The 25,388-nt window shown below is 37.1% G+C and overlaps 1 protein-coding gene across 12 annotated transcripts in view; it reads right to left on the bottom strand.

Annotated features, from left to right (window-relative positions):
* Window positions 1-3,212: 3,212 nt before the first annotated feature.
* AGTPBP1 (ATP/GTP binding carboxypeptidase 1) overlaps window positions 3,213-25,388 on the bottom strand; it is a 71,515-nt gene continuing 49,339 nt past the window's right edge. For 6 of the 12 annotated variants that reach the window (XM_059873123.1, XM_059873120.1, XM_059873124.1 and 3 more), the window contains 5 exons: window positions 24,855-25,031; window positions 19,498-19,658; window positions 17,380-17,503; window positions 13,446-13,500; window positions 3,213-6,687 (listed from right to left, as the gene is read on the bottom strand). In XM_059873123.1, coding sequence (XP_059729106.1) covers window positions 6,596-6,687; window positions 13,446-13,500; window positions 17,380-17,503; window positions 19,498-19,658; window positions 24,855-25,031 — 609 coding nt within the window. In that variant the 3' untranslated portion in view covers window positions 3,213-6,595. The other 6 variants (XM_059873126.1, XM_059873127.1, XM_059873125.1 and 3 more) reach the window with 6 other exon arrangements.

Here is a 25,388-nt window from a genome sequence, read left to right as displayed (position 1 = left end):
TCCCACCCACTGGCACACATTGGCACCAGTGGCTCAGCCAATGACTCCTATCCAGCTGCTTCCTGGTCTTCCCTAATATTTCTGTGCTGCTGTTTTCTTTCTTAAATCCTTGCTTGGTGAATTATCCCATCTCGACAACCCTACTCACACCTCCAGCATTACCTTTCATACCACTTTGGGGATGTTCCCACAGCTGTGCCAACAGCCAGGGCTCAGGTCAGCAAGCAATGTCCCATCAGGGCTTCACGGTGTGGTGGGAAGCTCATCCAAAGACTGTGGAAAGAGAGTTTCACAGTTTGCCAAGTCATTACTCAGGACCCATATGCCTTTGCTGTTCACATCTACAACCCAAAAGGTACTGTGGCTATCTTATTACATTTTCTTTCATTGACAGGGGGACTTCACCCGATAGCCACCTTGCCTGGTGGACAAGTCATGGAGGAGCATGGATCTTCTTAAGCACTAGTCGATGTGACCCTTAACAATCACTAGTTGTAATTTATCTTTCTGTCCCTCTCACTCTACCATAGAGCACAGCTGAGAGGCAAAAGAAAATGCGTCCACCAATCTCTAGAGTTTGTGAAGCAGACACAGTGAGGTGAACAATGAAGACCTCTTCCTCTGCTGTGACTGCCAGCATTTTCTCCTAAATACGGGAAACTGCATGAGAAGGAACACTAAGTGACTTGGCTTCCTGATAGAATTAGCTGACCAGAAAGCCCCCTGCATGAGTACATCAGATTTGACCCATCTCCCTATTAGATTTTGGGGTCAGGTGCTTAACAAGAAGGCATTTTTAAAGTTAATATGTCTCTGAATTTACCCATAGGCCTGAAAAATTACTCTTCCAAATTTCTGTCTACTTATGTTCTAAAAATTTTGTCTTTGGACAAAAGGAACAAGTACCTGACATACTGACAAATAAACTATTGCACTTAAATAGATGATTTAGGGAGTCTCATTCTGGAACACAATTGGGTGTGCATTTGATAACAGCAGCATTCTCAAGCTATACTGACTGATGGGATTCACAACAGAAAGCTTTTGTCAACAGTGAGATCAGACCCAAAAGAAGAGGATGATGTCACTGGCTCATCACTTAAGCTAAAGGACTGACTTGACTGGACTGGATGCTTCAGAAGAGGAAAGTAACCTAGAGCAGACATGGACGGGTGTAAAAGTGTACACAAGCACAATGTACTTTTAAATTGGACTTGTGTCTTTTGTGCTTACACAAAAGACAGAACAGGAGGATGATTGTTGCAGAGAATCTGAAAATTTTGCAACAATCTTCACAGGCCAAAACCCCAAAGCATTTATTAATTTGGAATACTGTCTGACCCAGTTTAGGGCCTTTCATTTGGCAGTATAAAGTAGTAAATTGTGTGGGATGATGATCAAGGCCAAATATTGAGGCAGCCTGTGGGCTGAAGGTCTGAGCAGCACTTCTCAGTTTGTCTTCATAAAATGTACAGCTGAACAATTTTAATCTGAGGGGTCAGCTGGACTATTGTTAAGGTTTATGTAAATGCAGTACCATTAAGCAAATACTATACAGGGTATTAAAGATCATTTGTCTTCCTTACTCTGTGCTTCATGTCGTGTTTGTACTGAAATCTTTTCATGTCTATTTTCTTTTGGGAACAAAATGAGCATGAATGCAATGCTATCAGCTAAGAGCACTTTATGCTATCACAGTAATTTATTATCTTTATTTGTCTGGAGGGACAGTGTAAAGAAAAGTCCTATTTCAGGTCATTTAAAGTGACTATCCTCTATGTTAACAGCAGCATATCATGTATGGAAGTACTATTGTTAGTACAATTTTGTTAGTCAGATTCTTTCATTTGTTAGCATTCAGCCCAGTGAAAATTGAGAGTCGTTATGCAATAATGAGGTGCTGCTAGTATATATTCTTCCAATCTACCATGGAAAAAGCTGCATGAGAAATAATCTCATGCCAGAAAGAAGGGCATGCTCTAAGCACAAACATCTTGTGGTAAGAATGTCACAAGGACAACAAGAGGCAGAATCTGGCTGACATTTCATAACCACATAATCTGGATCAGCAAATCCTAAGTGTGTCGTTTCCTTTGATGATAAACCCATATTTTGTACCAATGACTCTTTCTACAAGAGCTCAAATAAGAGCTGTACTGAGTGTACTAACACTACAGTATTTTGGTGGGGGGTTTTTGTTTCTTTATTTGGTGTTTTGGGGATTTTTTGTTTGTTTGTTTTAAAAAAGGCAAAAAGAAATACAGCACCTAGCTTTTTCTATAACAAGAAATAAGGGAGTGTCTTTCATAGTTATGAAGTATTGTTAGGGACTAGATGAGTTCTTTATATGATATTGTTAAAAACAGCCAACACAATGTATTCTTTACTAGGTGTCACAGTTGTTTGGCATTTTGTATTTAAAGCCCTACTTCAAAAGCAACCTAGATTTAGTTTACTTAAACAAACAAGTTGTGAGCTCACATCTCGAAGGACTTGCATCCTGATGCCCTTAGAAACACTGATAAAAGAAAAATATCCTAAGACTAATTTGACACTGTGACTATTGTAGATCCTTAAAATTATTAAGACAACAAAGTTTGTGAAGCTGTTCAACTTAAAGTAACATGACAGGTGTAGTTAAATAAACTGCAAATGTATTACAAAAGTTACATTGATGACTCCTAGTAATCACTTGCTCTTTCCAGACAGCGGCATGAAACTAATTAGCTCATTTTATCTGAGGCTTTCCCTCAAAAAATTGCTGAAACCTTAAAATTTGTGCTGCAAAAACATATATAGTAAAAATAACTCAACTGTAGTCTGAGTTGAATTGTAAAAGGATGACTTATTGAGGAATAATCTTGTGCCTTTCCTTGATCAGATTAATATCCTATTAACTGTGTGGGAGGGAAAGAGTCTCATCAGAAGGCTCTTCTGTGTGCTCTGCAAAGACCTTCATTGTGATTCATCCAGTCTTCATAAGTTTCACAAACATTGCTGAATCTCAAAAAATTTTAGGTAGTTATAATTCAGTCAATTAATATGCAAATACTACTCTAAGCCTGTAGCCCGCTGAGTTTAATTTCACAGAAAACAAAATATGCTTTTTAAAATGCTACGCACACTGCTGTTCTTACAGGTAAGAACATGCGCGCAAATGCTAGGATGAGGAATCCTTAATTATCACTAACCAATAACAGGGAAGCAAAAGGTTGTAAGTAATCCTTTATTACGCATTTTTATTAGTAAGTATTGACATTTGGGGCATGCATACTAACACTGCAACAATTATATCTATTACAGGATTAAAACAGAAATTATCTGAAACCTTGTATTTTTGCATTTCGTGAACAGTGTTTACTGCTTCTGCAGTCTTATTTGAGATTCAAACCAAACTCCCTGGTAAGTCAGGCTGACAAAGATATCCACCTCAAAAAATGACCAGGCAAGATTTTGGCACAAATTGCTTTAAGTTATATTACACCAGGGGATGCCACCAGTGAAGACACAGTACCAAAATTTGTGATGCAGCTTGAATTATTTCTGAAAAGGGAATAGAGTGATTCATCGTCCAGCAATTACTTAGAAGCAAGACAGTAAATAATCCAGATGTAATTGTTTTTATAGTCTTATTTGTTGTTATTACTGGAGGAAGATCTAGGGATATCTTCTTTGCCTATACAGAACCAGTCATGCTTATAGCAAACACCATCATTTAAAACCAAAGCCACATTGAAATGCCAATGCATAGAGTAAAGACAGTCAATTGTCTGGGACAGACCATGCCCAATCTGCAAGGCTTGTGACAGTCCAAGATGCTGCCATTCTTTGCTATCATTCTGCCCATTTCTTCAGGGCAAATGCCACAGTAACAGAATGGAATGTGTGCTGAGTGTTAGCTTTTCCTTTTTCAGCCAAACACCAGACTTCCCACCAAAACGCATAATGGGGGCACCAGCATGTCTGTCAACACCACGGCAACAACGGCAATAGGTACTGGAGAAGGGATAAACAGTATGGAGCAGTTTTCACTGCAGCAGTTCTGCCCATGAACTGGCATGCCCATGAGCACAAATGGAGACTTTACCTTTCAAAAGGCAAGTACTGGAAAATGTTTGAGGTACCTTTGCATTTTCAACAATGTGTAAGATAGGGACAAAGTTTCACCTCTTGCATTAGAATTACACTGGCAGAAGTTCAGACCAACAGCTGCCAGAGTGACATCCAACACCTAAGTGACATCTAATGCATAACTGCATTACAATCTAATGTATAAACAATGTTATCCTGAGACATTATATAGCTGACAACTCTTTTTGCACAGATTTAAAGTTGTAGGAGTCATGAGAAGAACAAACATAGATTCGTGCTCAGGAGAAAAGGACAATTTTGTACTACTAAGCCACAATTCTTTCTACATGGATGAAGTCTTGCCAGTAGTATAAAAATAGCTTTCCAAGATTAATACAAATTCAAATGAAACCTAAGAAGACATACACAATGCAGTTAACAAACATGTGGCATCCTGTATTCTCTGAAATTTAACTGAAATTGTTTATGAATCATTTTATTTATTAATACTACTCCCACTGAAGCAGGAGTTCTTAAGGATGAAAATCTATTTATGCAGATAACAGTATAAGACTGACAGGGCAATATGAGCATTTTGAACTGCTGTCATTGGACAGAAAAATAATTCAAATTCTGTGGCAAAGTTAATTCTTCCATTTGACAGGTTCCCAAATTCCTCTACTTTCAATGCATAGGACTCCTCTTCAACAGGGTAATAAATAAATATTCTTATTTACAGTATGTAGTTCACAGAACACAAGGAAAGATAACTTTCACTACAGAGAAACACTTATAAAGGAACAAGACTCTAAATGTTTCCAACTTTTCCATCTCTACCTCTCTCTATATGTTTATTAATATAAATTTAAGTCTTCAAACAAAAATACAGTCACATATAACAAGGGATCAAAACCCTTCCCCAGTTTCAGAATCAGGATAGTATGGACAGGCATTACCAAACACTGCTGAATTTGAAAGAACAGATCCTGATGCAAAACCAACTCCTGGCTGAAAAACACTGATACAGTTGATTCTCATAAATTTTATTATTTTTTAATCCCTCTACTGAAGATGCCCTTCCACTCCAAAATACAGTTTTATTTGGAACAACAGAGAAAATCCCCATCAGTTAAAAACCTGGTATAAGTTAGAAATGTTATTCTTCATGTTCTTAAAGCCCTTGCACACACAGAAGAAAATGAATGCCACAACTGGGTCACATTAAGTAAAAATATAATTTTTGAAAATTATTTTTCATTGCAAAACTAGTCAATTCTGTAAACCACGGACTACAATTCTCTTAATTTTTCTATTAGATCTTATTTTAAGCAGAGGCAAAAGGCAATAAGAATTAGAAGACAATAGGAGAAGATGAAGTGTAAATCCCATACCTGACAGCTTGACTTTAAACATGAAGAATACAGAACCACAGAATAATTATTCAGCCTGGAACAGACTCAGGAGGTTGCAGTCCAATCTCCTTATCAGAGCAGAGTTAGCACAAGGCTGCAATCAGGAAAAACAGTTTAAACTGAAATGCACTATCCCCCTTAAAGCAGTTGAATTGGGTATATAGTAAATGTGCCTCCAGTAAAGTGAACAGTTTTTAACTACGTGCATATTCAAGAAGAAAAATGGAGCAGCTGGGTAGTTGAATATACATAGAGTGTACATACCTGACCTCTTCCTGAAGACAAGTACACTTAACAAGAGAACTTCAAATTAAATCATGCCTATCTTAAGGGTGAGTTTTATACAGGAGTCTAGTTCTTCTAAGCACAGGCTGCATTGGTCACTGTGCAAAATTCCTGAACTCTGAACAGACATTAGTAAGAATTTTCACTTAATACTGTGGCAAAACCACATAATCATAAGAAGCAAGAAACAAGTGCAAAAATTAATACATCATGTTCTCATTTTTAATTTAGTACTTATTGAATTGTTTCAGAGCAGGCACTGCATTGCTTCAAACACAATCAAGTATCATTGAAATAATGTCAAAAAATAACCTCTTCACCTCGGTATACACACGCGCATATACACAGACATACACAAATTAATTTAGAAAATCTGTACATATGTATTTTTCAGGAAGCAACTCAAAGAACTGTACCACAAAAAATTATTTTCTGTACTCTGACACACTAAAAATTATAATCCATTTCTCTGAAGATAGGGTTTAAGGACACAAAATGCCATGCAGTACTATTTAGTAGAAAATAAACTGGTAAATAAATTTATCTATTTACGGCTTAAAGAATACACAGAACTCCTTAAATAAAACAAATGCAAATTTATCAGAAATATTTACTGTCCTTGAGCTATGCAGGCCCCAGTTAATTGTGTTAACTGAAGCTTATCCCCTTTGTAGAAAACAGCAAGGAAGTATATGACTGGAAATTCAGGATACTTTATTTTCTGTTACTGGCAGCAAAGTTGGTTCAAGAAAGGAGTATCCTTGTTGAATCTGGGTCTGAAAGTCCATCATCTTGATTAGTTGCCTCATAATCACCCACATTATCAGCTAATTCAACGTCTTCATCATTACTCTCTGCGCTGTAATCAACTTCTTCAAGGAAGCGAGGCTCATCTTCATCCAAGACATATGTAGTGGGGCTATAAGAAACAAGAAGCTCCATGAAGCATGTGAAAAGTATTGTTTGGATTAACACATTCAGACCATGTGCCCTGTCCCTCTCCTGACGTACAGTAATCCAAAAATTACCTCAAGAAAGGGGTAGCTTACCTGAAACGGGACTGGCTTTTTAGTTGCTTGTAAAACAACTGAGAGACAAACCCATGCTTGTAATGCCATTCTACTAATTAATTAGCCATATACAACTCATTATCCAAATGTACCATGACAAATCTGCTACACTAATGGCCCGTAAGAACTTAATGCAAATACAGCAGTATCAGAAATTGCTGAAGAACCCAGCTACCTAAGGACACAGCCATTGCGGCAGGGTACAAATAAACCCCTGAGTTTTATTGAAACACATACTTTACTGAAAAGCACTGTAACCAATTACTTTACACATATCAGAACAAGGGATCAGGGTTACACCTACAATTAAGTTCTCACACGAATCACTTAACTCCCATCAGATTCTCACACATTTGTATCCTGCTAAAACTTCAAATTTGTCAATCATTGCAACTCTGAGGCAATGCACTTGGTGAACTGATGCTCTGCCCACAGAATGGTCAATGCCCCTAACTAATAGAGTCAAAGAATAAGAGGATTAACACCTTTAGTGTTAACTGGAAAAAGGTTAAAATACAACTTTCTAATCCTCTCACCTCCCTAGAACAGAGAAAGGGATGATGGGGGAGGCAGAAAAGTGTTTTCCAGACCACTTTTACATGGGACATAAAAAGCTATCTGCTTATATGCACTCCTAAATATTTCATAAGTACTTTTACGTTAATTTTAAGGCCAAAAAAGATTTTGTAATGCATTTTACCTAATAATCAAATCACACATAACTCATACAAAACAGTGAGAATGTTTTTATTGAGAGACATCATAAAGAACTTGTAGAAATATTTGCATATTCATTTTGATTAATTTTCTCTGAAGATACACAAAACCTAGCTTGGCTGTGGCTTTATAATTCAAAGGACAAACCACTGCTTCTATCTAAAGACCTTTTAGGAGCTCAGCTGTACCACTTCAAATCTGAAATGCTATCTCTATTCAAGATAAATAAATTTCACAGTATTCCTCCTCTACCTGTAACCTCAATGACATGCCACACTGTAGCATTTTGTACTGCTGACAGTTAATTCAAATACTAGGAGAAAAACTGTTCCCTAGCTTAGCGGGGAAAAAAAATATTTACATTCAAAACTATCTGTATCATGGTTCACTAAACAAGCCTGTACTCTATTAGCTATGGAAAACAGAAAGCTCCACAAATAAAAATACTTCATAAGTTATTTATGCTGTAATTAGGGCAATAACCTAGTGTTGGCTAATGAACTGGGGGTTTAAAACAAAATTGTTTCCATTTAGGAGAGACAAAGAGTGAAGAAAATAACCAGGATCTTTGCTAAGAAGTCTCTTTCATTTCACATATGGGGAACTGGACATACAATAAGGATACATGTTTTGCATGAAGCACCTGTGGGAAAACCAGCAAAGGAATACAAATTTTTTGTTCTTTCATCCTGTGATGCTTTCTACCCTAGGAAGTCACCATCTACCAACAAGTCCTTTAAGGAAAGAAGAAGCTGGGGAAAGAAAAAATTTAAATGTTTCATTTATTTAAAGAAACAAATGAAAGGGACTTCACCAGGTGCATCACATTCTGACAAATCCACAGATTTTTTTCAATTTGTGCTTCTCATCACTTAACACAGATACCAATTAATTAATTTTTGTACACAAGGAATCCACATTTCAGTTGATATCAGAATAGAGTGTGTAATTCACACGAAATGGAGCCATTAAATCTGAATGTTGACCCAATATTATGTCATAATTCTGAACACTGACAGAAAACTACAATGAGCTACGTCAAGGAGAAATATTCAACCAGTGACAATGGTTGAAGGTTTTAGGTATTAAAACGGTTTAAAGTATTAGAGTAATCACTTATAAAAATTCATCTTAGTGAGGTATATAGAACAGTAAAGCTCTGAAAAATTCTATCCACTTTTTTTAGTTAATGTCATTATTTGAATACTAAACTAACATAGTTCATCCTGTTAAGAGAATGCAACCAACAAAGCCTACCTTATGGAAAAAACCCACAGAACTGGACACACAAGGAAACCACATAGTTCAGCTATTCAAAGTGTCTTGTCATTTCACATAATATGTCCTGTGTTATATCGTCTTGAAAAAAAGTATACACAAGTACACTTATTCAATACACTTTTTTTTATAGTTGTATCCATTTATTTTTCCTGCTCATGTATGTGTAAACATGTAGGCATGCCACTAACTTCTGAAAATTCAGGCACTGTGAGCAGTCATAAAAAGCCAATCTGTTTGCTCTTACACATTTTAGACATTTGCTCTGGCACATGTACATCCAGAACTGAGGGATATGTTTCACATTTAATAAAGCAAAAATCAACATTATATGTTATTTTTCTCTATTCAAGAGAAGTACCATTAAAATAGATCAAAGATTAGAACAGATGTTACTTAGAAAGCTACATAAACCTTTAAATTAAAAACTGTCTCTGAAATCTGCTGCATAATAGTCTTTGATTTCTACCACCATCCAGAGCAACACACCACGACTTCTCAATTGTGTATTACTCAAATAATACTATAATATTACTAAGGTTATTTTTTCCACTTTCCTTTCTAAGTTTTCATTCCTCATAAAACTGTATCCCTACTGTGTCACATACTACTTGTATGTTTGCTTTCCCATGAGATGTTGTCTTTTGAGGTAGCAAATGTTAGCCTTGAATATTTAACTTTTCAGTAATCTCTGTTCTAAAGTTTAGCATGAATCTGAGAAGTGTAATTAGTATTCCACTGTTTTACTGAGGTTGGATCACAAGAAATATAGAAATCAAATACCTGAAAAAATGTCTTACTGTTTAATCAAATTCTTTATTTGCCTCCCTGCTGCTCCCCACCCTCAGCGTATCTTGTAGCGATATGTTTTTGGCTGCTGTCATGCTGATTCTATGGGTTTTAATTTCCTAACTTTTCCCTTGGGCTCCTTCTAATTAACTTTGCACAATAATCCTTCTTCCTCTACTCCTACACCTCCTGCTTTTTCTTTTAAAAGGAAACTATTATTTTGCTCAGGCTAGCAGAGGTTGTTTATCCCACACCTACAGTACTGTAATGCAAAGGATGCCATGATCTGTGTATTTTCTTTGAAGTCATGGCTGTTGAAAGAGAATACTATATGAAATTCTGAAGTTCTGCATATCTTACCTAAACAACATTTTATGGGTAAAAAGATGAATTCCTAAATGCCTGATTAATACACCTGATATAATACTATGGTCTTCAAGTTTATGACGAACTTTAAGAATATCTCTTTCATTTAATAGAATATTTTCTTTATCACCTGCCATTAAATACACTGTATTTAGGAATTAATACAATATTTTTCTAAAATTTATTTTAATTATTAATTAAAGCATACTTTAATAATTAAGGGCAGGCAGGCACACACAGCAGTGATAGCAGCAACAGCAGTGGCAGCCACGGCAAGTTCTGGGGGCTGAACCAGATGGGCAGGGCCTCCAAAGTCAGAGAAACATGAGGAAGAGCTGAGAGACCCAGCAGGAACCATCAGCTCTCATGAGTGAGGCTGACATGGCATGAGTGTTGCCAGCAGATTTAAATGGCCCCAGAGAGTGCGAGTGACCAGGGTGTGGTGCCGTGGTCAGGACAGGCACAGCAGATCTCCAGGAAGGGCACGCAGAAAAGGCCACTTAATTCTGCTTGGGAAGAAGACGAAGCAGACTTCTTCACTAACAAAAATGGCATCTACACATCACAGCTGTCAGACTAAAACCAAGAGAGACCACAGCTACCTTGGGTATATGTCTAGACCCAACCAGCCTTTTGTCCAGGTTGCCATGTTGTGTGAGAAGCTCATCAGGCAGCATACGATCTGGGAATCCAAGCAGGAAACTGAGGTATGGGATTATGCACTGACAAGTAGAGAGGCAGCTGCTGCTTTAAGACCTTGGAAACAGAAAGTACATTAGCATCCAACCCTGAGACAGGCTTGTTTGATTTGTAAGGCAAGGAAGACTGGACTCTCATCTCTGCTTGGAGCAAAAGAAAGAGTCTCCCCCTTGCTACCAAATTGCCCCCACCTAATAAATATGACAGTATGAGGCCCAGAGGAGAAAACTCCACAATAAGTAGTTGAGAGCAAGAAAAGGAGAATGCTACAAAACTGGTACAATCAACCATTCATATGAGAATGAGTGCCACCAAAAGTGTAGGAAGCATGGTAATTACTGGAGAATTCTCAGTGAGACACATGGAAGCTGCCATTTACCCTCCAGCCTCTCCAGCAAGATTTGCTGCCTATTAGGGCCACATTCATCATGTCACAAAGAGGTTACCAAAACTGGTAAAACCAGAGGGTTATCAACCACTCCTACTCTTTGACCTAGGGTTGAATAAGGTGGCAACTGTGAGACTGTGAAATACCAAAAGGGATTTCATGTCTCTTGGAAAGACATTGAAGGGATCAGGAACACAGTGCTCTCTCCACACCTGGGGACTAAGAGCAAATCATGCCTTAACCATCTGATGGCCTTCTAGGATGGGATGACTACAACAGTCAGCATGGGAAGATCAGCGTACATCAACAACCTAGACTTCTGTAAGGTCTTCACTGTCCCACATGACATGCTTATCTCCAAATTGGAGAGACGTGGATTTGATGAGTGGACTGTTTGATAGGCAAGGAATTGCCTGGATGGATGCAGCCAGAGAGTTTCGGTCAAAGGCTCCACATCCACATGGGGGGCTGGTGACAAGTGGGGCTCCTCAGGGCTCTGTCATGGGACCAGTGCCCTTTAAGACCTTCCTCAATGACACTGGCAGTGAAGTCAAGAGCTCCTACAGCAAGTTTGCAGATGACACAAAGGTGAGCAGAGCAGTTGACATAACAGAAGGACAGGATGCCATCCAAATGGACAAGCTTAAGAACTGGGCCCAAGAAAACCATCTCATGAAGTCCAACAAGTTCAAGTGCAAGGTTCTGTAGCTGGATCAGGGCAATCCCAGACATAAGCACAGACTGGAAAAAGAAGTCATTGAGAGCAGCCCTGCAAAGCCCTGTGGATGAAAAGCTGGACATGAGCCACTAGTGTGAGCTTGCAGCCCAGAAAGCCAACCATGTCCTGAGCTGCATCCAAAGAAGCGTGGTCAGCAAAGTGATGGAGGGTATTCTGCCCCTCTGCTCTACTCTGGTGAGATCCCAACTGGAGTGCTGCATTTAGCTCTGAGGTCCCCAGCACAAGAACCTGTTGGAGTGAGTTTTGAGGAAGCTACTAAGCTGCTCAGAGGGATGAAGCATCTCTCCTATGATGACAGGCTAAGAGAGCTAGAGTTCTTCAGCCTTAAGAACAGAAGGCTCCAGTGATACCTCACTGTGGTTTTCCATTACCTAAAAAGGACTAAGAAGAGAGAGGAAGGATGACTTTTCACACAGTCAGAAAGGGATATGACAAGAAGTAATGTTATTAAACTAAAAGAGAAGATATTTAGATTAGATACTAGGAAGAAATTATTTACTGTGAGGGTGGTGAGGCACTAGAACAGATGACCAAAGAACTTGTGGATGCCCCATCCCTGGAAGTGTTCAAGGCCAGATTGGATAGGGCTGTAAGAAACCTAATCCAGGGGGTGGCATCCTTGTCCATGTCGGAGGGGGTTGGAACAAGATGATCTTTAATGTCCCTTCCCATCCAAGCCATGCTATGACTCTATTATTTTTTAAAATGATAGTACCTTACTCTGTGTTTTTCATTTACATTAATGCTCAAAACATATTAAAATTTAATAAACCTTGTCACGAACATGGTATATTTTTTCAGAATAATATTTTTATTGTCCCATAAAAGATATACTTGGGATTTTTTATTATCCACAAGACTCAATTACAGATAAATTAAGCCACAAGGTAGACGTAAGCATTACCAATTTGAACCCCATGGAGATCAGCAGTTTTTTGACACTCCAGGGGATGTGTATACATTTTACAGCTTCAGAATAAAAATCAAGAAATATTCCCTATCAAAGTATGGAGAGCTGAAGCTACCTGGGGAGTAGGAAGGAGAGAGAATTCTGAAGTACTAATTTTTTTTAAAACTGCTCTGTCATGGGAGGAAAAAAAAAAAAAATCTTATATGAAAGTATCACAAAGGAATTGCTTCTCCATTCTTCCCCTTCTAATTTCCCTTTAGTTCTATATTCTCTTCTGGAGATTAGCAACCCTGCTGCAGGAGGCAACATTCGCATACAACTTCACGTGCTGTCCAGTTCAGCGGCTCTTAATCTATGTAGTTTTTGTAAGCAATAAGGAAATTTTCTCAAGGGAATTTCCAAGGCTCAGTGGGATGTATCCAACACTCTTCCAAGCCATAAGAAGCTGGACATCCAAATCCTCTTTAATTATTTTTTTTTTAGGTATCTTCACATTTAGAATTACAAAATTTTACTCCACAGCTTAATCACAAGTAACATCAGCACATTCTATGTGTTCTCACCCTGAAATATGTTTTACAAAATTCAAAACTGAATCAAAACAGGTGGGATTCAGCAATCATTTACTGTGGGCCATAGTAGTATTTGGATCATACCATCAAGAGTGGAAGAAAGCTTAAAGAAAGATATGAAGAACATATAAGCAGTTCATCACACTTACTGATTTTTGTTTGTTCAGGGTTTTTTCTCTTGATTACTAGTTTCCTCATTTTGCCCTAGAGAAGACAAACAGTACTCTGAATACTACAGTCTACACAGAATTAAAAGCAATCACTTTCACTGAGGCCAGAGCAGGGGCCTGGTGCATGGGCACTGCTACTAGGCCCACAAGTGGAATTCTGAATCTGATTTTTAATAGCTTTTTCTTCCAACATTCAGAATGGGACAGACTGGACAAAAGCTGCAGTATAAGATGCCTTCTTTTTAACAAAGCTCCTAAGGTACTCTTAAGGTACTGGAAGAAGGGCCAAGCAAAGCTTCAATGCTGCAGGAGAGTAAGCACCTTTCGCCCCAGGTGAAGAAGATTAGGAATACACAAATATCTGGGCAAAGAGTTATTAAGGGGGGGGGGAAATAAAATTGGGCAAAACCAGCTTCTATCTGACAGCCTAGACAGAAATCCCTTGTAAGACTTTGTACACACCCCCATTGCATACCCCTCACTCCTTGCCTAACCAGTCTGATGTTTTTTCTCAAGTGTAGGACTAAGTGCAGGAAATGAATTTTTCATCAAGTTTTTCCCTTCCCACAGCTCCTTTTGGCTGTCTGCTTTTTCTACCATTTTCTAGACATGCTGGGTCCCAAAGCTCAGTCTGCTTCTCTGCTATAATTAAATCAAATTAACAAACACAACTACACCATGTTCTAGAACACACCAATGAGCCCCAAAAGAATCATTGAAATGAACTAGAATTTCCAAAAAGTGGTCAAGGTTTTGAGCAGTGGATAAGTCTAGTAAATTGTAACAGTTATGAATGCGGTCATATGTTTTTGTTTCATTGCATATAGACCCTATCAAACCTGTCAGCACAACAACTACAATTCTCAGTACAAGACCAGTATTACATTTAGTCTAATCTTTTCCATTTGGAACTGGGATGAAAACATTGTCAAATGGGTTGGAAATAACTAAAGAAAAACTAAGTGTTTTATTCATCACATAAAAGGTTAAAGTTCACTGCCAGAGGGAAATAAATATACTTATTGCTTTATCTTTCTTGTTTCAGATATGGCTTAAAATGAACTCATGCAAAGTCAGCCTATGTGTAATGAAATACTAGCAATATATTCTAAAATATTAAGATGTGCTTGGTCATTATAATTACAACCTAGAAAACAAAAAAGAATTTGAGAAACCCTCAAAATCATTTGCAAAACATAAAATCAGTGCTTCTGTGTTTAAACTTGCCTGCTTGGTCTTGAAAGCATTAAAACTGTGCTTTGGTAAAAAGTAATACCAGTAATATCCAAAAATAAAGGAAATAACCACAATCTTGGTAATTGTTCTACAGTAACTCTACAGGAATGCTACAGCTGTGTAAAAATACTCTGCTTTATACTTCCTATTGATGAACTTTTTACCTGCTTTTCCTGTAGGTAGCTTCCCTTTTGTCTGTAATAGCAAGTAAAAAGCAGCAAATCATAAAGAAAGTATAAGCAGTTCTTTTGTTGTAATAGAAAAGTGAGAATTGAAGTTTGGGCATATAAAACAACAAACTGTGTGACTGTATTCTGACCCATGATTGTCTCTGAAGAGGAATAGAAAAAAGCTTTTTAAACTTTTCTTGACAGAGGTTCTTTGTATATTTCTACCACTCAAGTGTATAATAAATGCACACCTTGGCTGAAAAGATTTTTTAAATATGGCCTAAGGTATACAGCAGAATTCTGCTTCTGAACCTCTGGCAACAAAAGAATGAGATCATCTCTTAACTTCACCTATGCCAATATTGATCCCTTTGGCAAAGAATAAAAGAAGATAATGTGCAAACTTGAATAATATATGGCACTTTTATTCCTAATATTGGAGGTGAGCAAAATTGTAGTTTCTTATTTATCATAGAATGGCTTGAGTTGGAATAGACCTTAACAATCATCTAGTTCCAACCCCCCTGCTGTGGGCAGGGACATCAGATTGCTCAGAAACCCAGGTACAAATACACAACACATTTCAGTCTTAATGCCATATTTTAAAAGAAATACTTTGACACATTCAGTAGTTTCACACATTCAGTTTTTCCATCACAGATTCTCACATAGTTATACAGTATTGCTAGGTGAACACTGAGAGCAATGTACCTATTTTATCACTTCATGCTGAGTATTTTTCTGTTTTAGTGTTTTGGTTTTAGTGTTCTTAGATTTACATTTAATGACTTTAAGAAATAAAGCCATCAGGACTTCAAAATTAAACAGATGATAACTGAGTCCTCCAATAAACTTCAACATTTCTTATGTTAATGTTCCATAGAGATTAAAAATATTAACTCTTACATGCACAGAATCTAATTTTTTCCCCCACTCTCCTAATTTCTTTAGTGCAGAAGCACTTGGTTATCACCCTTCACCATCTGTAGCTGTGTAACACCCAAAGGTCATGTTAGGGGAAACCATTAAAAAAAAATTCTAGGTATAAATTCACTTTTAATACACTGAATGAAGTTATTTAATAATCTCTCTCCAATTTAAAATTTCATCTTCCAGTACAATTATTTTTGTTATTTTCATGATCTAGTCTTTTGGATGAAATTGAACATGGTGGGTTTTTTTTTAAGTTCCAGAGTACTGGTTACTTTCTTCACAGATCAGGATTATAAATATTTCCACACAGAGTCTCAGTAATAGTAAGCTTATTATAAGCCTAATGTTAAATTTTACCTGTGCTCATATGAAGCCAACAACATTATGTTTATGTAGGACTAAGTCTTTTATCAGTGATATCTGAAAATCCAGGCTAGAACAGTCCCTCTGCCACTCATTTCCCAGCAATGAAATGTAAACCAGGTCAGAGGCAATTTTCCCCTGTCCCCAGCATGGCTGTACTTCACATGCAATTAGTTTTCATGCATAATAATTTTTTAGAGATAGCTGGATCAATGAGGTATTTTAGCTGGTAAAGGAAGCTCAAACTATGCGCATCCATTAATACACCAGGAGTTGCTGTATTTCATAACATTAAAACAAGCTATGTGTTTCCATTTGTTTGTCTTCTCATCTAGCATTACTGAAGTTAGCTATCAAAGAGAAAGCAAACATGCCATCTCACCCTTTTTTATCCCATTCTGATACTAAAGTGGTTTTGATGTGTCTTTAGCTTCCTAGCAGATACTAAGGGGGGTGACTTGTGCATGATATGACTTTCTTCAATTCAATAGATGCTCTTGTATGGAAAATCCACCCTAAGTAATATTAACAAAAAGAAATCCAGCACAGAACATTTTTCCAAAGAATAGCCACTACCTGTGAACAAGGATTCTAACTCAAACCCAAGACACAATAGAAAATTGAGATCCCATGCCTGAGGCAGCCAGTAATATAAAGTTACATGGGAATCTGGGGCTGTTTTTCAATGTCACTCTCATGGATTAATTGCTCATAAACATATCTTGATTCAAAATGCTGTAACTGAAGTTTAATATTTCAAAGAGACATATTTATGCTGAAGCTCCAGTTACAATAAAATTGACAGTGATATAACACAAATGAGAAAAATATTATAGTCTTATTAACATATAATTGTAGCTGCAAATGAAAAAGAAAGTATGATAAACAGGTGTAACATGTAGGCAAAATTTCCAAGTTAAACACGCTGCACATGAGGAACTCAAGAAACATATGTGCTGGCTGAAAGGCTATCATTTAGAGGCTATCCACAATAGCTATCAAGTAAAACTGCTGTTAAGCAGTATTTATGGAAGAATTACTATTTTAAAAATCATTACAGCATATGTCATGGTCTAAGAACAGTATTCTTCAATTCGGTACTCCCGCAAAACCATGTGCCACTTCCCCTCCCTGCCAGCTGGAAGGACAAAAGGCAGAGATCACAAAAGGTGGAGATCAGAACAATTTACTGGAAGCAGCAATGGCATTACCTCCTGTGAGAGGAACATCGGTCCCTTCAACATCCTAGGAGTCCTCACTGAACTATCTCCAGTAGGTCCATGACACTCATTTACTGAGCAACACAGTTCTCCCGGTGCGCAGGCCTTGCCAGTGCTGAGGAGAGGGGAAGAATCCCATGTTGACTACTTAAGAACAGCCCCTCCTTCAAACAGCTGCAAATACTTCCCAGGATTAGTTGTTTGATCACCTTATCAGGGATTACAGTGAGACTGATCAGCCTGTAATTCCCTGGATCTCCTCCTTGTTCTTCCCGAAGACAGGCAGGACATCTGATTACCTTTGAAAGCACCTGTTCCAATCACTATGATCCTTCAAAAATTATTGAGTGGCTTCACAGTGACATCAGTGAGCTCCCTTAGTACTTGTGGGCACATCTTATCAGAACTTCTGGGCCTAGGTAAGACTAGTTTGCTTAAATATTCTCCAATCTGTTCCCCTCCCACCACTGGTAGGCCTTCCTTATTCCAATCCTTCCCCAGTGTCTGGATCCTTAGCACACCAAGAGCTGATCTTTCTAGTAAACACTAAGATGAAGAAGGCAGTCAGTACCTCAGCCTTTTACATGTCCTGTGTCACCAGGGCTCCTGTCCCATTCACCTGTGGGTCCATATTTCCCCTAAAATTTCTTTTACTACTTACACACTTAGAGAAGTTCTTTGATTACCCCAAACCCACTTTCTGACACTATCTTTTCCAGGAATCACTAACTTAGCTTTAACCAAGCATGAAACTTGTTCTGACTGTAAAATTTTAGTCATTACAAACATCTGACATTCAGCTAGTGAGCAAATGATACTGGGGAGATCCAACCATCACTGGAACCAGCCTATCACCACTACTATTCACACACTTTTAACCACTTTCCTAAGACATCCTCCTATTGTTACTCCTATTGTTTTTATCACCTTCTAACTTATGCTTTGCTTTTCATTATTATCTGTAAATGGTAAGGATGAACAAGCTCCAGTTTCTCTCAATACTCAACATTCCAAGAACACTGATGGGTCTGAATGGGGGAAATAAACATTATTTCCCTGTCACAGGGTGTCACAGATGCCCTCCCATAGCTCTGGTAGGTTTCCATGTTCTGCAAACAAATTGCTTATTAATCTTACATCCAGTGTAAGTCTTAGTGTCAAGTACTTGTTTCAGCTGTCCAAAAGCAGTAACAAATTTCATTTTTTCCCAAATTTCTACTCCATTACCTTAGGTAAACTTGAGCTACAGACAACACGAGTAGAAATATTATACCATGTAAATCTTACTCCTTTCCAATGTTTTTTTTTTTTTTTCCAAGTGTGGAACTCAGCTTTATTAGTCTGTCAACCACATTTTCAGAAAAATACGTTTGTACATTCAAAATCATTAATTTGCTGGGCATCCTTATTTACCACATACATGTGGATACTTCAGTGATGAGTTGCATGAATGGAAAAATGCAACATATGTCTACATTTGCAAGCCCATCTGCAGCTTTAAGAACTGGCAACTTAGTAACCTGGCTACTGAGCATACAAATTTCTTTTGTGACCCAAACTATTTCATGTATTTTAAATTCTTCAAGTCTTACTATATATCTCTACCAGAAGAGAAATAAGAAAAAGAAAGTTAGGAAGAAATACTTACAGTTCTTACTGCTTTACCTCACATACTTTAAGTCTGTTTAAACATATTTTTACTACTACAGCAAAAAAAAAAAAAAACCACCAAAAAAAAAAAAAAACCCAACCAAAACCCAACAAAAAATAAAAACACCCAAACCCACTTTGAAAGAGACAATTGAGACCTAAGACCTACTACTGAATTTTATGGCCTGCAATAACTACCAAATGACATTAAAATTGCTAGTGTTTATCCCAGCAGCAAATGTGAAATAGAGTCTAATTCTGTCTGTATTGTTTTCTTTCAGACACTGAAGCAATTAAATTAGCACAATAGGTCTCCAACACATTCAGATTATTGTTACTGTAACGTCACAACACATCAGCATTGTTTTTGAAGAACATTTTTGAAAGAATCTTTACACCACTTGAGAAACAGCAATTTTTTTCCCAAAAGAAAAAGAGAATATAATAAAAGTGTATTACCTTGTCACTTTACAGCTTGACTCAATAAGTTCATTTTCAATATCCAACAGACTAGAAGGCAGACTGTATTCCAAAGGTGAGGACATTCTTTTTAAACGTAGCAAGCCAACACAGAACTTTGCTCCCATCTCCTCCAGTTCTCTTGTACCTATCTGCAATCCCTAATTTGAAAATAAGATTTAAAAATACAAAATAGGTACAGGCAGACGGACGGACACATACTGCAGAATAGCTCTTTAGGTTAATGTTTTTTTTACTTTATTTAATACATTCTCTTGCTTTTAAAGACAGAAGAAATCAGATTCATAGAATAAACACTTACAGTATCAGAGAACACTCAGGAATACCTACATGTTTCCTTCAATGCTGGACAGACACATTCACATTTTTTGGAGCTTCCTAGTCTACAGTACTAGCGTCTCAAAATTAACAAATCTTTTCCCAGTAGTATTGGAAAAGAGACAGAGATAATGTCTATGTTCATATGTATAAATTATTTTAAAATAAGAATTTAAAGTACAAGATTCCTCAATATGAATTCCATCAAACAGAATTTTAAAAAGGAGAGAATTAATATCATAGCTGGGATCAAATTCATTGCTATGCTTTGACACATAGGTAAGACTACCTAAGGCAGCAGTTACTCCAAGAGACAGATGTCTCTTCCCAGCCTATAAGTTAGAGGCTACATGTGTTAATTCTGAAAGCATTTATTCACGTACTTAGTAATTAAAACTAACTAACAAATTCTCAAAAGCTATAGTTCTTTTCTATCTTGAATTACATAGCCAGGCATTTTCCTCTGCAAAGACTATTTAGAAGTTAGAACTTACGTAATGCTCTCCAAGTTTACGTATCTAATAAATCCTCCCAACAGGTAATTCTACATTTTTAATTTAGCCAGAAGTGCAGTATATAGGGATATAACCTCTGACCTCAACTACTTTATAAAAAGAGTGTAACCTAGACTGAGCCTCAACAGTTATGTAATTGGCTAGAACTAACTGTATATACACTAGCAAATTCAGTGGCACAACTCCACTCAATTTCTCCCTTTGCAATTTCTGTACCTCTGGAGAATCTAAAAGGACTTTAGCTTGGATATTATTGACCCCTTAACATACAGATTAAAAAGAAGCTTTGACAGTACAAATAGGGAAACAGAAGAGCCAGGAATTGGTGATAAGTCATCTAGTATGAAAGAAGCAAAAAAGAATGAAGCAGGATTTTTTTTACCAAAAGCCAGGGAAAAAACACACAAACTTTGTATGTGTTGCCACACTAACACTGTGTTTTAAAATGCAAGGTTTAAAAGAAAGTATGTTGCTCCAGAAATGGTACAGCCCATACATTCTCCATGTGCTGTTTTGAACATACTTAATAGAAGAAAAGTTTGATTTTCTTCTGAATTCTTTTTTTGCCTTGGTAGTACTCATGAACAAGGTGCTTTTTAGTAACAAGAAAGATAAATCTATATCCATGACTCTGAACAGTGCCATCCTCCGGCCAAATGGTACTGAAACCTGTTAGCAGTGAACAAGAGTTGAATAGTTGAGTATTAATTCTTAATAGTAATACTACTTACCTCTTTTATAATGCTTTTGTGCTGTAGGTTTCAAAGCAGTTATTAATAAAGGAAGAATTATCCTCACTGTACTGATGGAGAAATGGAGGCAGAGAGGGTTGAAGCGATTTGCACAGTGTCTCACAGCATGTCACTGACCCCGCTGGGAATAGAAATCAGTTCTCCTCACTCAGTGCAGTACCTTATCCACAGAGACCAATTTTTTGGCTTTGTTTTGTATTTGTTTGCACATCATTAACTTTCGAAGACCCCAGTCATAGCTGGGGCTCCACTACGCTAATCACAGGAAGACACAGTCCCTGCCCCAAAGAGATTAAAATAACATTAAGGTCAAGAGGCAACAAAGTATGTAGAAGAGGAAGGAGAAAGGTAACAGTAATCTCACTGTTACACAGGTTACTAATGTGCACAACTTGATGGTTCAGAAACTTTTCCAGTTATCGTCTGCATTTGTTGCTGAAGAATTTATCGTTAGTTGACAGGTTCCTTATAGACAAGGTATGTCTAACAGAGTGTCTCTAAGTTGAAGAAGGACAAGAGTACAGCATGAAGAAAAGTGCAAAGATAATTGTTATAAAGATAAATAGCGTGCGCATGTTCTGTGGCTGCTATTTTTAGCACAGCAGAAAGAGGAAACCTAAATGGAGCAGATTGGAGGTGGATAACTGGGAAACACCTGAAGGATAAATTTTGAACTTACTACACTGAAGGTTCTACACAATTGTAATAAAAGCCTCATACCAAACCTTGATTTGCCTCTTTCATTTCTTTTAATCATAAGGGAGAATGTAATATCACACAAATGTGAAATACCAAATATCTTAACTGATTCTTCCATCAGCCAAACCGCTTCATTTCCATGAAACAAGATTCAAAGCCTGGTTCTGGAAGTCATCATAACCATCATCAGTGCCCTTACTAAGGGACCTGAGGTCAAGTTCATTTTCACTGAAGCCTTGATTACATTCCTTTTCTTTATCTTCTAACGATCTTCAACTGTTGTTCTAGTACCTTTAACTGAGGCTGTTACTTACGTGCTATAGGCATTGCATTTAAATTCAAGCCAACTCGATGTAGCTTCTTTTTTTTAAAACTAAATTTAATTTCTTTTTTCTCTACATCTTATACAACCATCTTTCTTCTAGACAGTAAAATTTTAGATGGAGGGTTGAAGTCTTCCTTACTAAGCATATCATGAAGGTGCCTTCATATCAATAGAGTATCTCAGTGATTAAATTTGTCACTTGAAAGCAAAGATAAAAAACAAAGGCACAGCAGACTATGACCTCAAGCAGAGAAGAATATTCCTATAATACATACTTAATAAAAGGAAAACAGCCACATAAAGATTCGTAGAAGTCAATTGGTCAGTAAAATATCATGTAGATCTTCTGATTTCTTATTCAGCAGAGGTTACAAAGACATAATAATTTCTGAGAACTCGAATTCTAGAGACTGAAAAATCATAGTTACTGAGAAATTTGTTAATCAAATCTTTATTTCCTGAAGGCTTCTCTTTATGTGCGTCATAAGATTGCCACATAACAAAATCTTTTCCATTAACTTGAAAGTCAAGCAATACTTCCAAATGTATTAATCTTCAATCAGCAAAAACATTGATTTCTATTTTGGCATGAATCATTGAAGACATTGTTCTTTTGTCTGGCATCTTAATTACGCTCCATAGTAGATCCTGGAGAATTCTTTCACCTGAAAGTTTGTTTTTCCATATCCTGAATCACAGTTTACTAACCTATATTTGCAGCACTTACTGTCAAAAGACTACAAAGATTCTATATGATCAGCTCAAAAAAATTTGCTTCCAGAGACAACTCTGTTACCAGAGATCCTAAATAGAGGTTAAGATCAGCTAACTTCAGCTCAACAGCTTCCTGGTTGGAAATAGTCTAGATTCATCATTGTCCAAATAAAATACATTAGAATAAAAAGAAAAAGTATGTTCAGCTTGGCAAACTCTCAGTATTTCTTCCACAAAGAACCAAATTGTTAGGTAATCCTCTTAATGCTTTGAATAAAATTCAGCAAGGATGCCAAACCAGAATAAGACTAGCAAAGTGTTTCAGACCTTTATGTGTCCATCCCTCAGATCTGAACTCTAATGTCTTTGGGATGGGAAGTAGGAGGGAAGGGAATTTCTGTAGTTCAACTTCTCTCTGTTTTGAAATAACATATTATGACATATGTAATCTAATTTATACTGTAAGTTTATTGACAGACTTACTGGCCCTACTCCTTCCACAAAATAAATCTCAAATAAACCAAATAAATCTAAAATAAACGAAACAACACAACAAAAGCCCCCATAAAACCCCTGGGCTTAAGCCTCTTCATCTTTTTAATTTTCTCACTGGAGAAATGCAGCTCTTTGATAAGTCCAGTCACCTTGACTTTTTAGATATATTTTCTTAATAACTCTGAGCATTATCATAATGAAGAAAAAATTAAGAATCTTCTTGTATATTTAGAGGATGACTAAGAGCTCACAAATTGCTTTACTCCATAAAATGAATGGCAAAAGAGTAATTTAGTCTCATCAGTTAGTTTATATGACCTTAAAGAATGCTTTTCCCTTGAGTAAATGATTCGTCCTCAAAATTCAGCCTTTTTTTCTTTCCTTACGGAAGAATAGCTTTGGAGGTTTAAGCATCTTGAAAGTTTGTCCACAAAGCATCTTCAATTCACTTTTCTTAAGTACTTCCTGTATCAACACTGCTAAAGCCACACAGGTCCATGTCTAAGAATATTTGCAAAATTTCAAAATAAGCAAGTTGGATGAGTTATCTTTTTTAAAGCTCCATAATGAGATTTATCATCTTAGGAATACTCTGAAAACAGCAGGAATGCATCTGTTGTTAATTGACAAAATGTAGTACTTACAGGCCTACTGAAATGTTCAACAAAATACATGTCTTCCTACTCTATAGGGATATAAGCACAGATGTTGGAGCATACATTAATATACTAAATATATCTTGTTCAACTCTTTTTTTTTGTTTCTGTCTCACCCAGCCTTCTGATCCCTTTCCATCAAGCACCTGATTTGAGGCTTGTGATTATTTTCTTGATTAGCATGCCTAAACTCAACTTTCAAGCAGAGGAAATCTACTCCTTCTATGCACACTGTCTAGTAGTGACACACTACCAACACAGTCACCTTTTGTTTTCAGATATGCAGCCCTGTTAACACTTTTCAAGGAGAGGAAATTAAAACAAATTGTAAGTCAAGAAGCTACACAACTATGTGAGATCAGAGATGATGCGCAATTTGTAGTGCTGGTAAGCTGGTATGAAAGTGTTTTGATTTGTAAGCCTTCTTCCCCAGCTATATTGGAAAATTCTGTAAGGGACATTGTTAAATATCTGTTGAAGAACCATGATCTGCCATGGTGAAGTCTGAAATTGCCATATGTAAAGGAAATTATTATTATTATACTATTGGCATATACTACTACGCAATCCTAATAATCTGTTGGGCAGAACAGTTCTGGTTTTTTTTAACTGCATGCATACACATGTGTTACAAGCAATGATTAATATTAATATTGTTAAAACAGCCCATAAGCATAACTGCTATGCAACCTACAAAGTTGAAAATGGTATCATTTCATCCTAACGTAAGCCTACACAGACGTTAAAAGGCTTCGAAAGCTTAAAGCAAGCAAGAATTGAGCAAGCAGGATTACAGAAGAAGATACCAATGCAAAGGGAAGAAATTAAAAAGAAAGAAATATTAACTGATGAGTCATCTTACTTTATACTTGCCCTGGTCACATCCACATAATGTGCTTTCCATTGTGTAGCTTCTTTGTACTCCTATCTCTCTCCAGACAACAACTCGTGCTGTAGATTCCTTGGACTTTTCCACTACAAAGCTGCAGCTGCCCATGCAGAATGCAGGGGCAGTCTGACTCAGGATCTTGGGGAGTGCCTGCAGGACAGCAATTTGAAAAAAACCAAAAGTGTTTCTTTTATTTCCCATATGGATGGAGGTGAAAAGGGACCATGTAATCACAAACCATTACCAGAAAATTTGGTGCAGTTATTTTTTTAATGTTTGCATTAAAAAAATAAGAAAGAAACAATTCTCCATCTTGAGTTTTCAAAAGTCAGTGTGTTCAAGTAACAGTGTCTTTGGGTCTTTTCCTGGTTTTTAAAATCCCTTTTTTCAGGTTCAGTCACTGAAATTGTTAGTCATGCAAATAAGGATCAGGATACAGGAGAATTCTTCAGCTGATCACCATCCCTCCTAACTCACCAAGCTAAGTTTGCTCAAATTAAGCGTACC

Source organism: Haemorhous mexicanus, chromosome Z, assembly GCF_027477595.1.
Source record: "Haemorhous mexicanus isolate bHaeMex1 chromosome Z, bHaeMex1.pri, whole genome shotgun sequence".
NCBI classification, from domain to species: Eukaryota; Metazoa; Chordata; class Aves; order Passeriformes; family Fringillidae; genus Haemorhous; species Haemorhous mexicanus.
The sequence above is the reverse complement of the archived record's forward strand: the minus strand, read 5'-3'. Positions and strand labels throughout refer to the sequence as shown.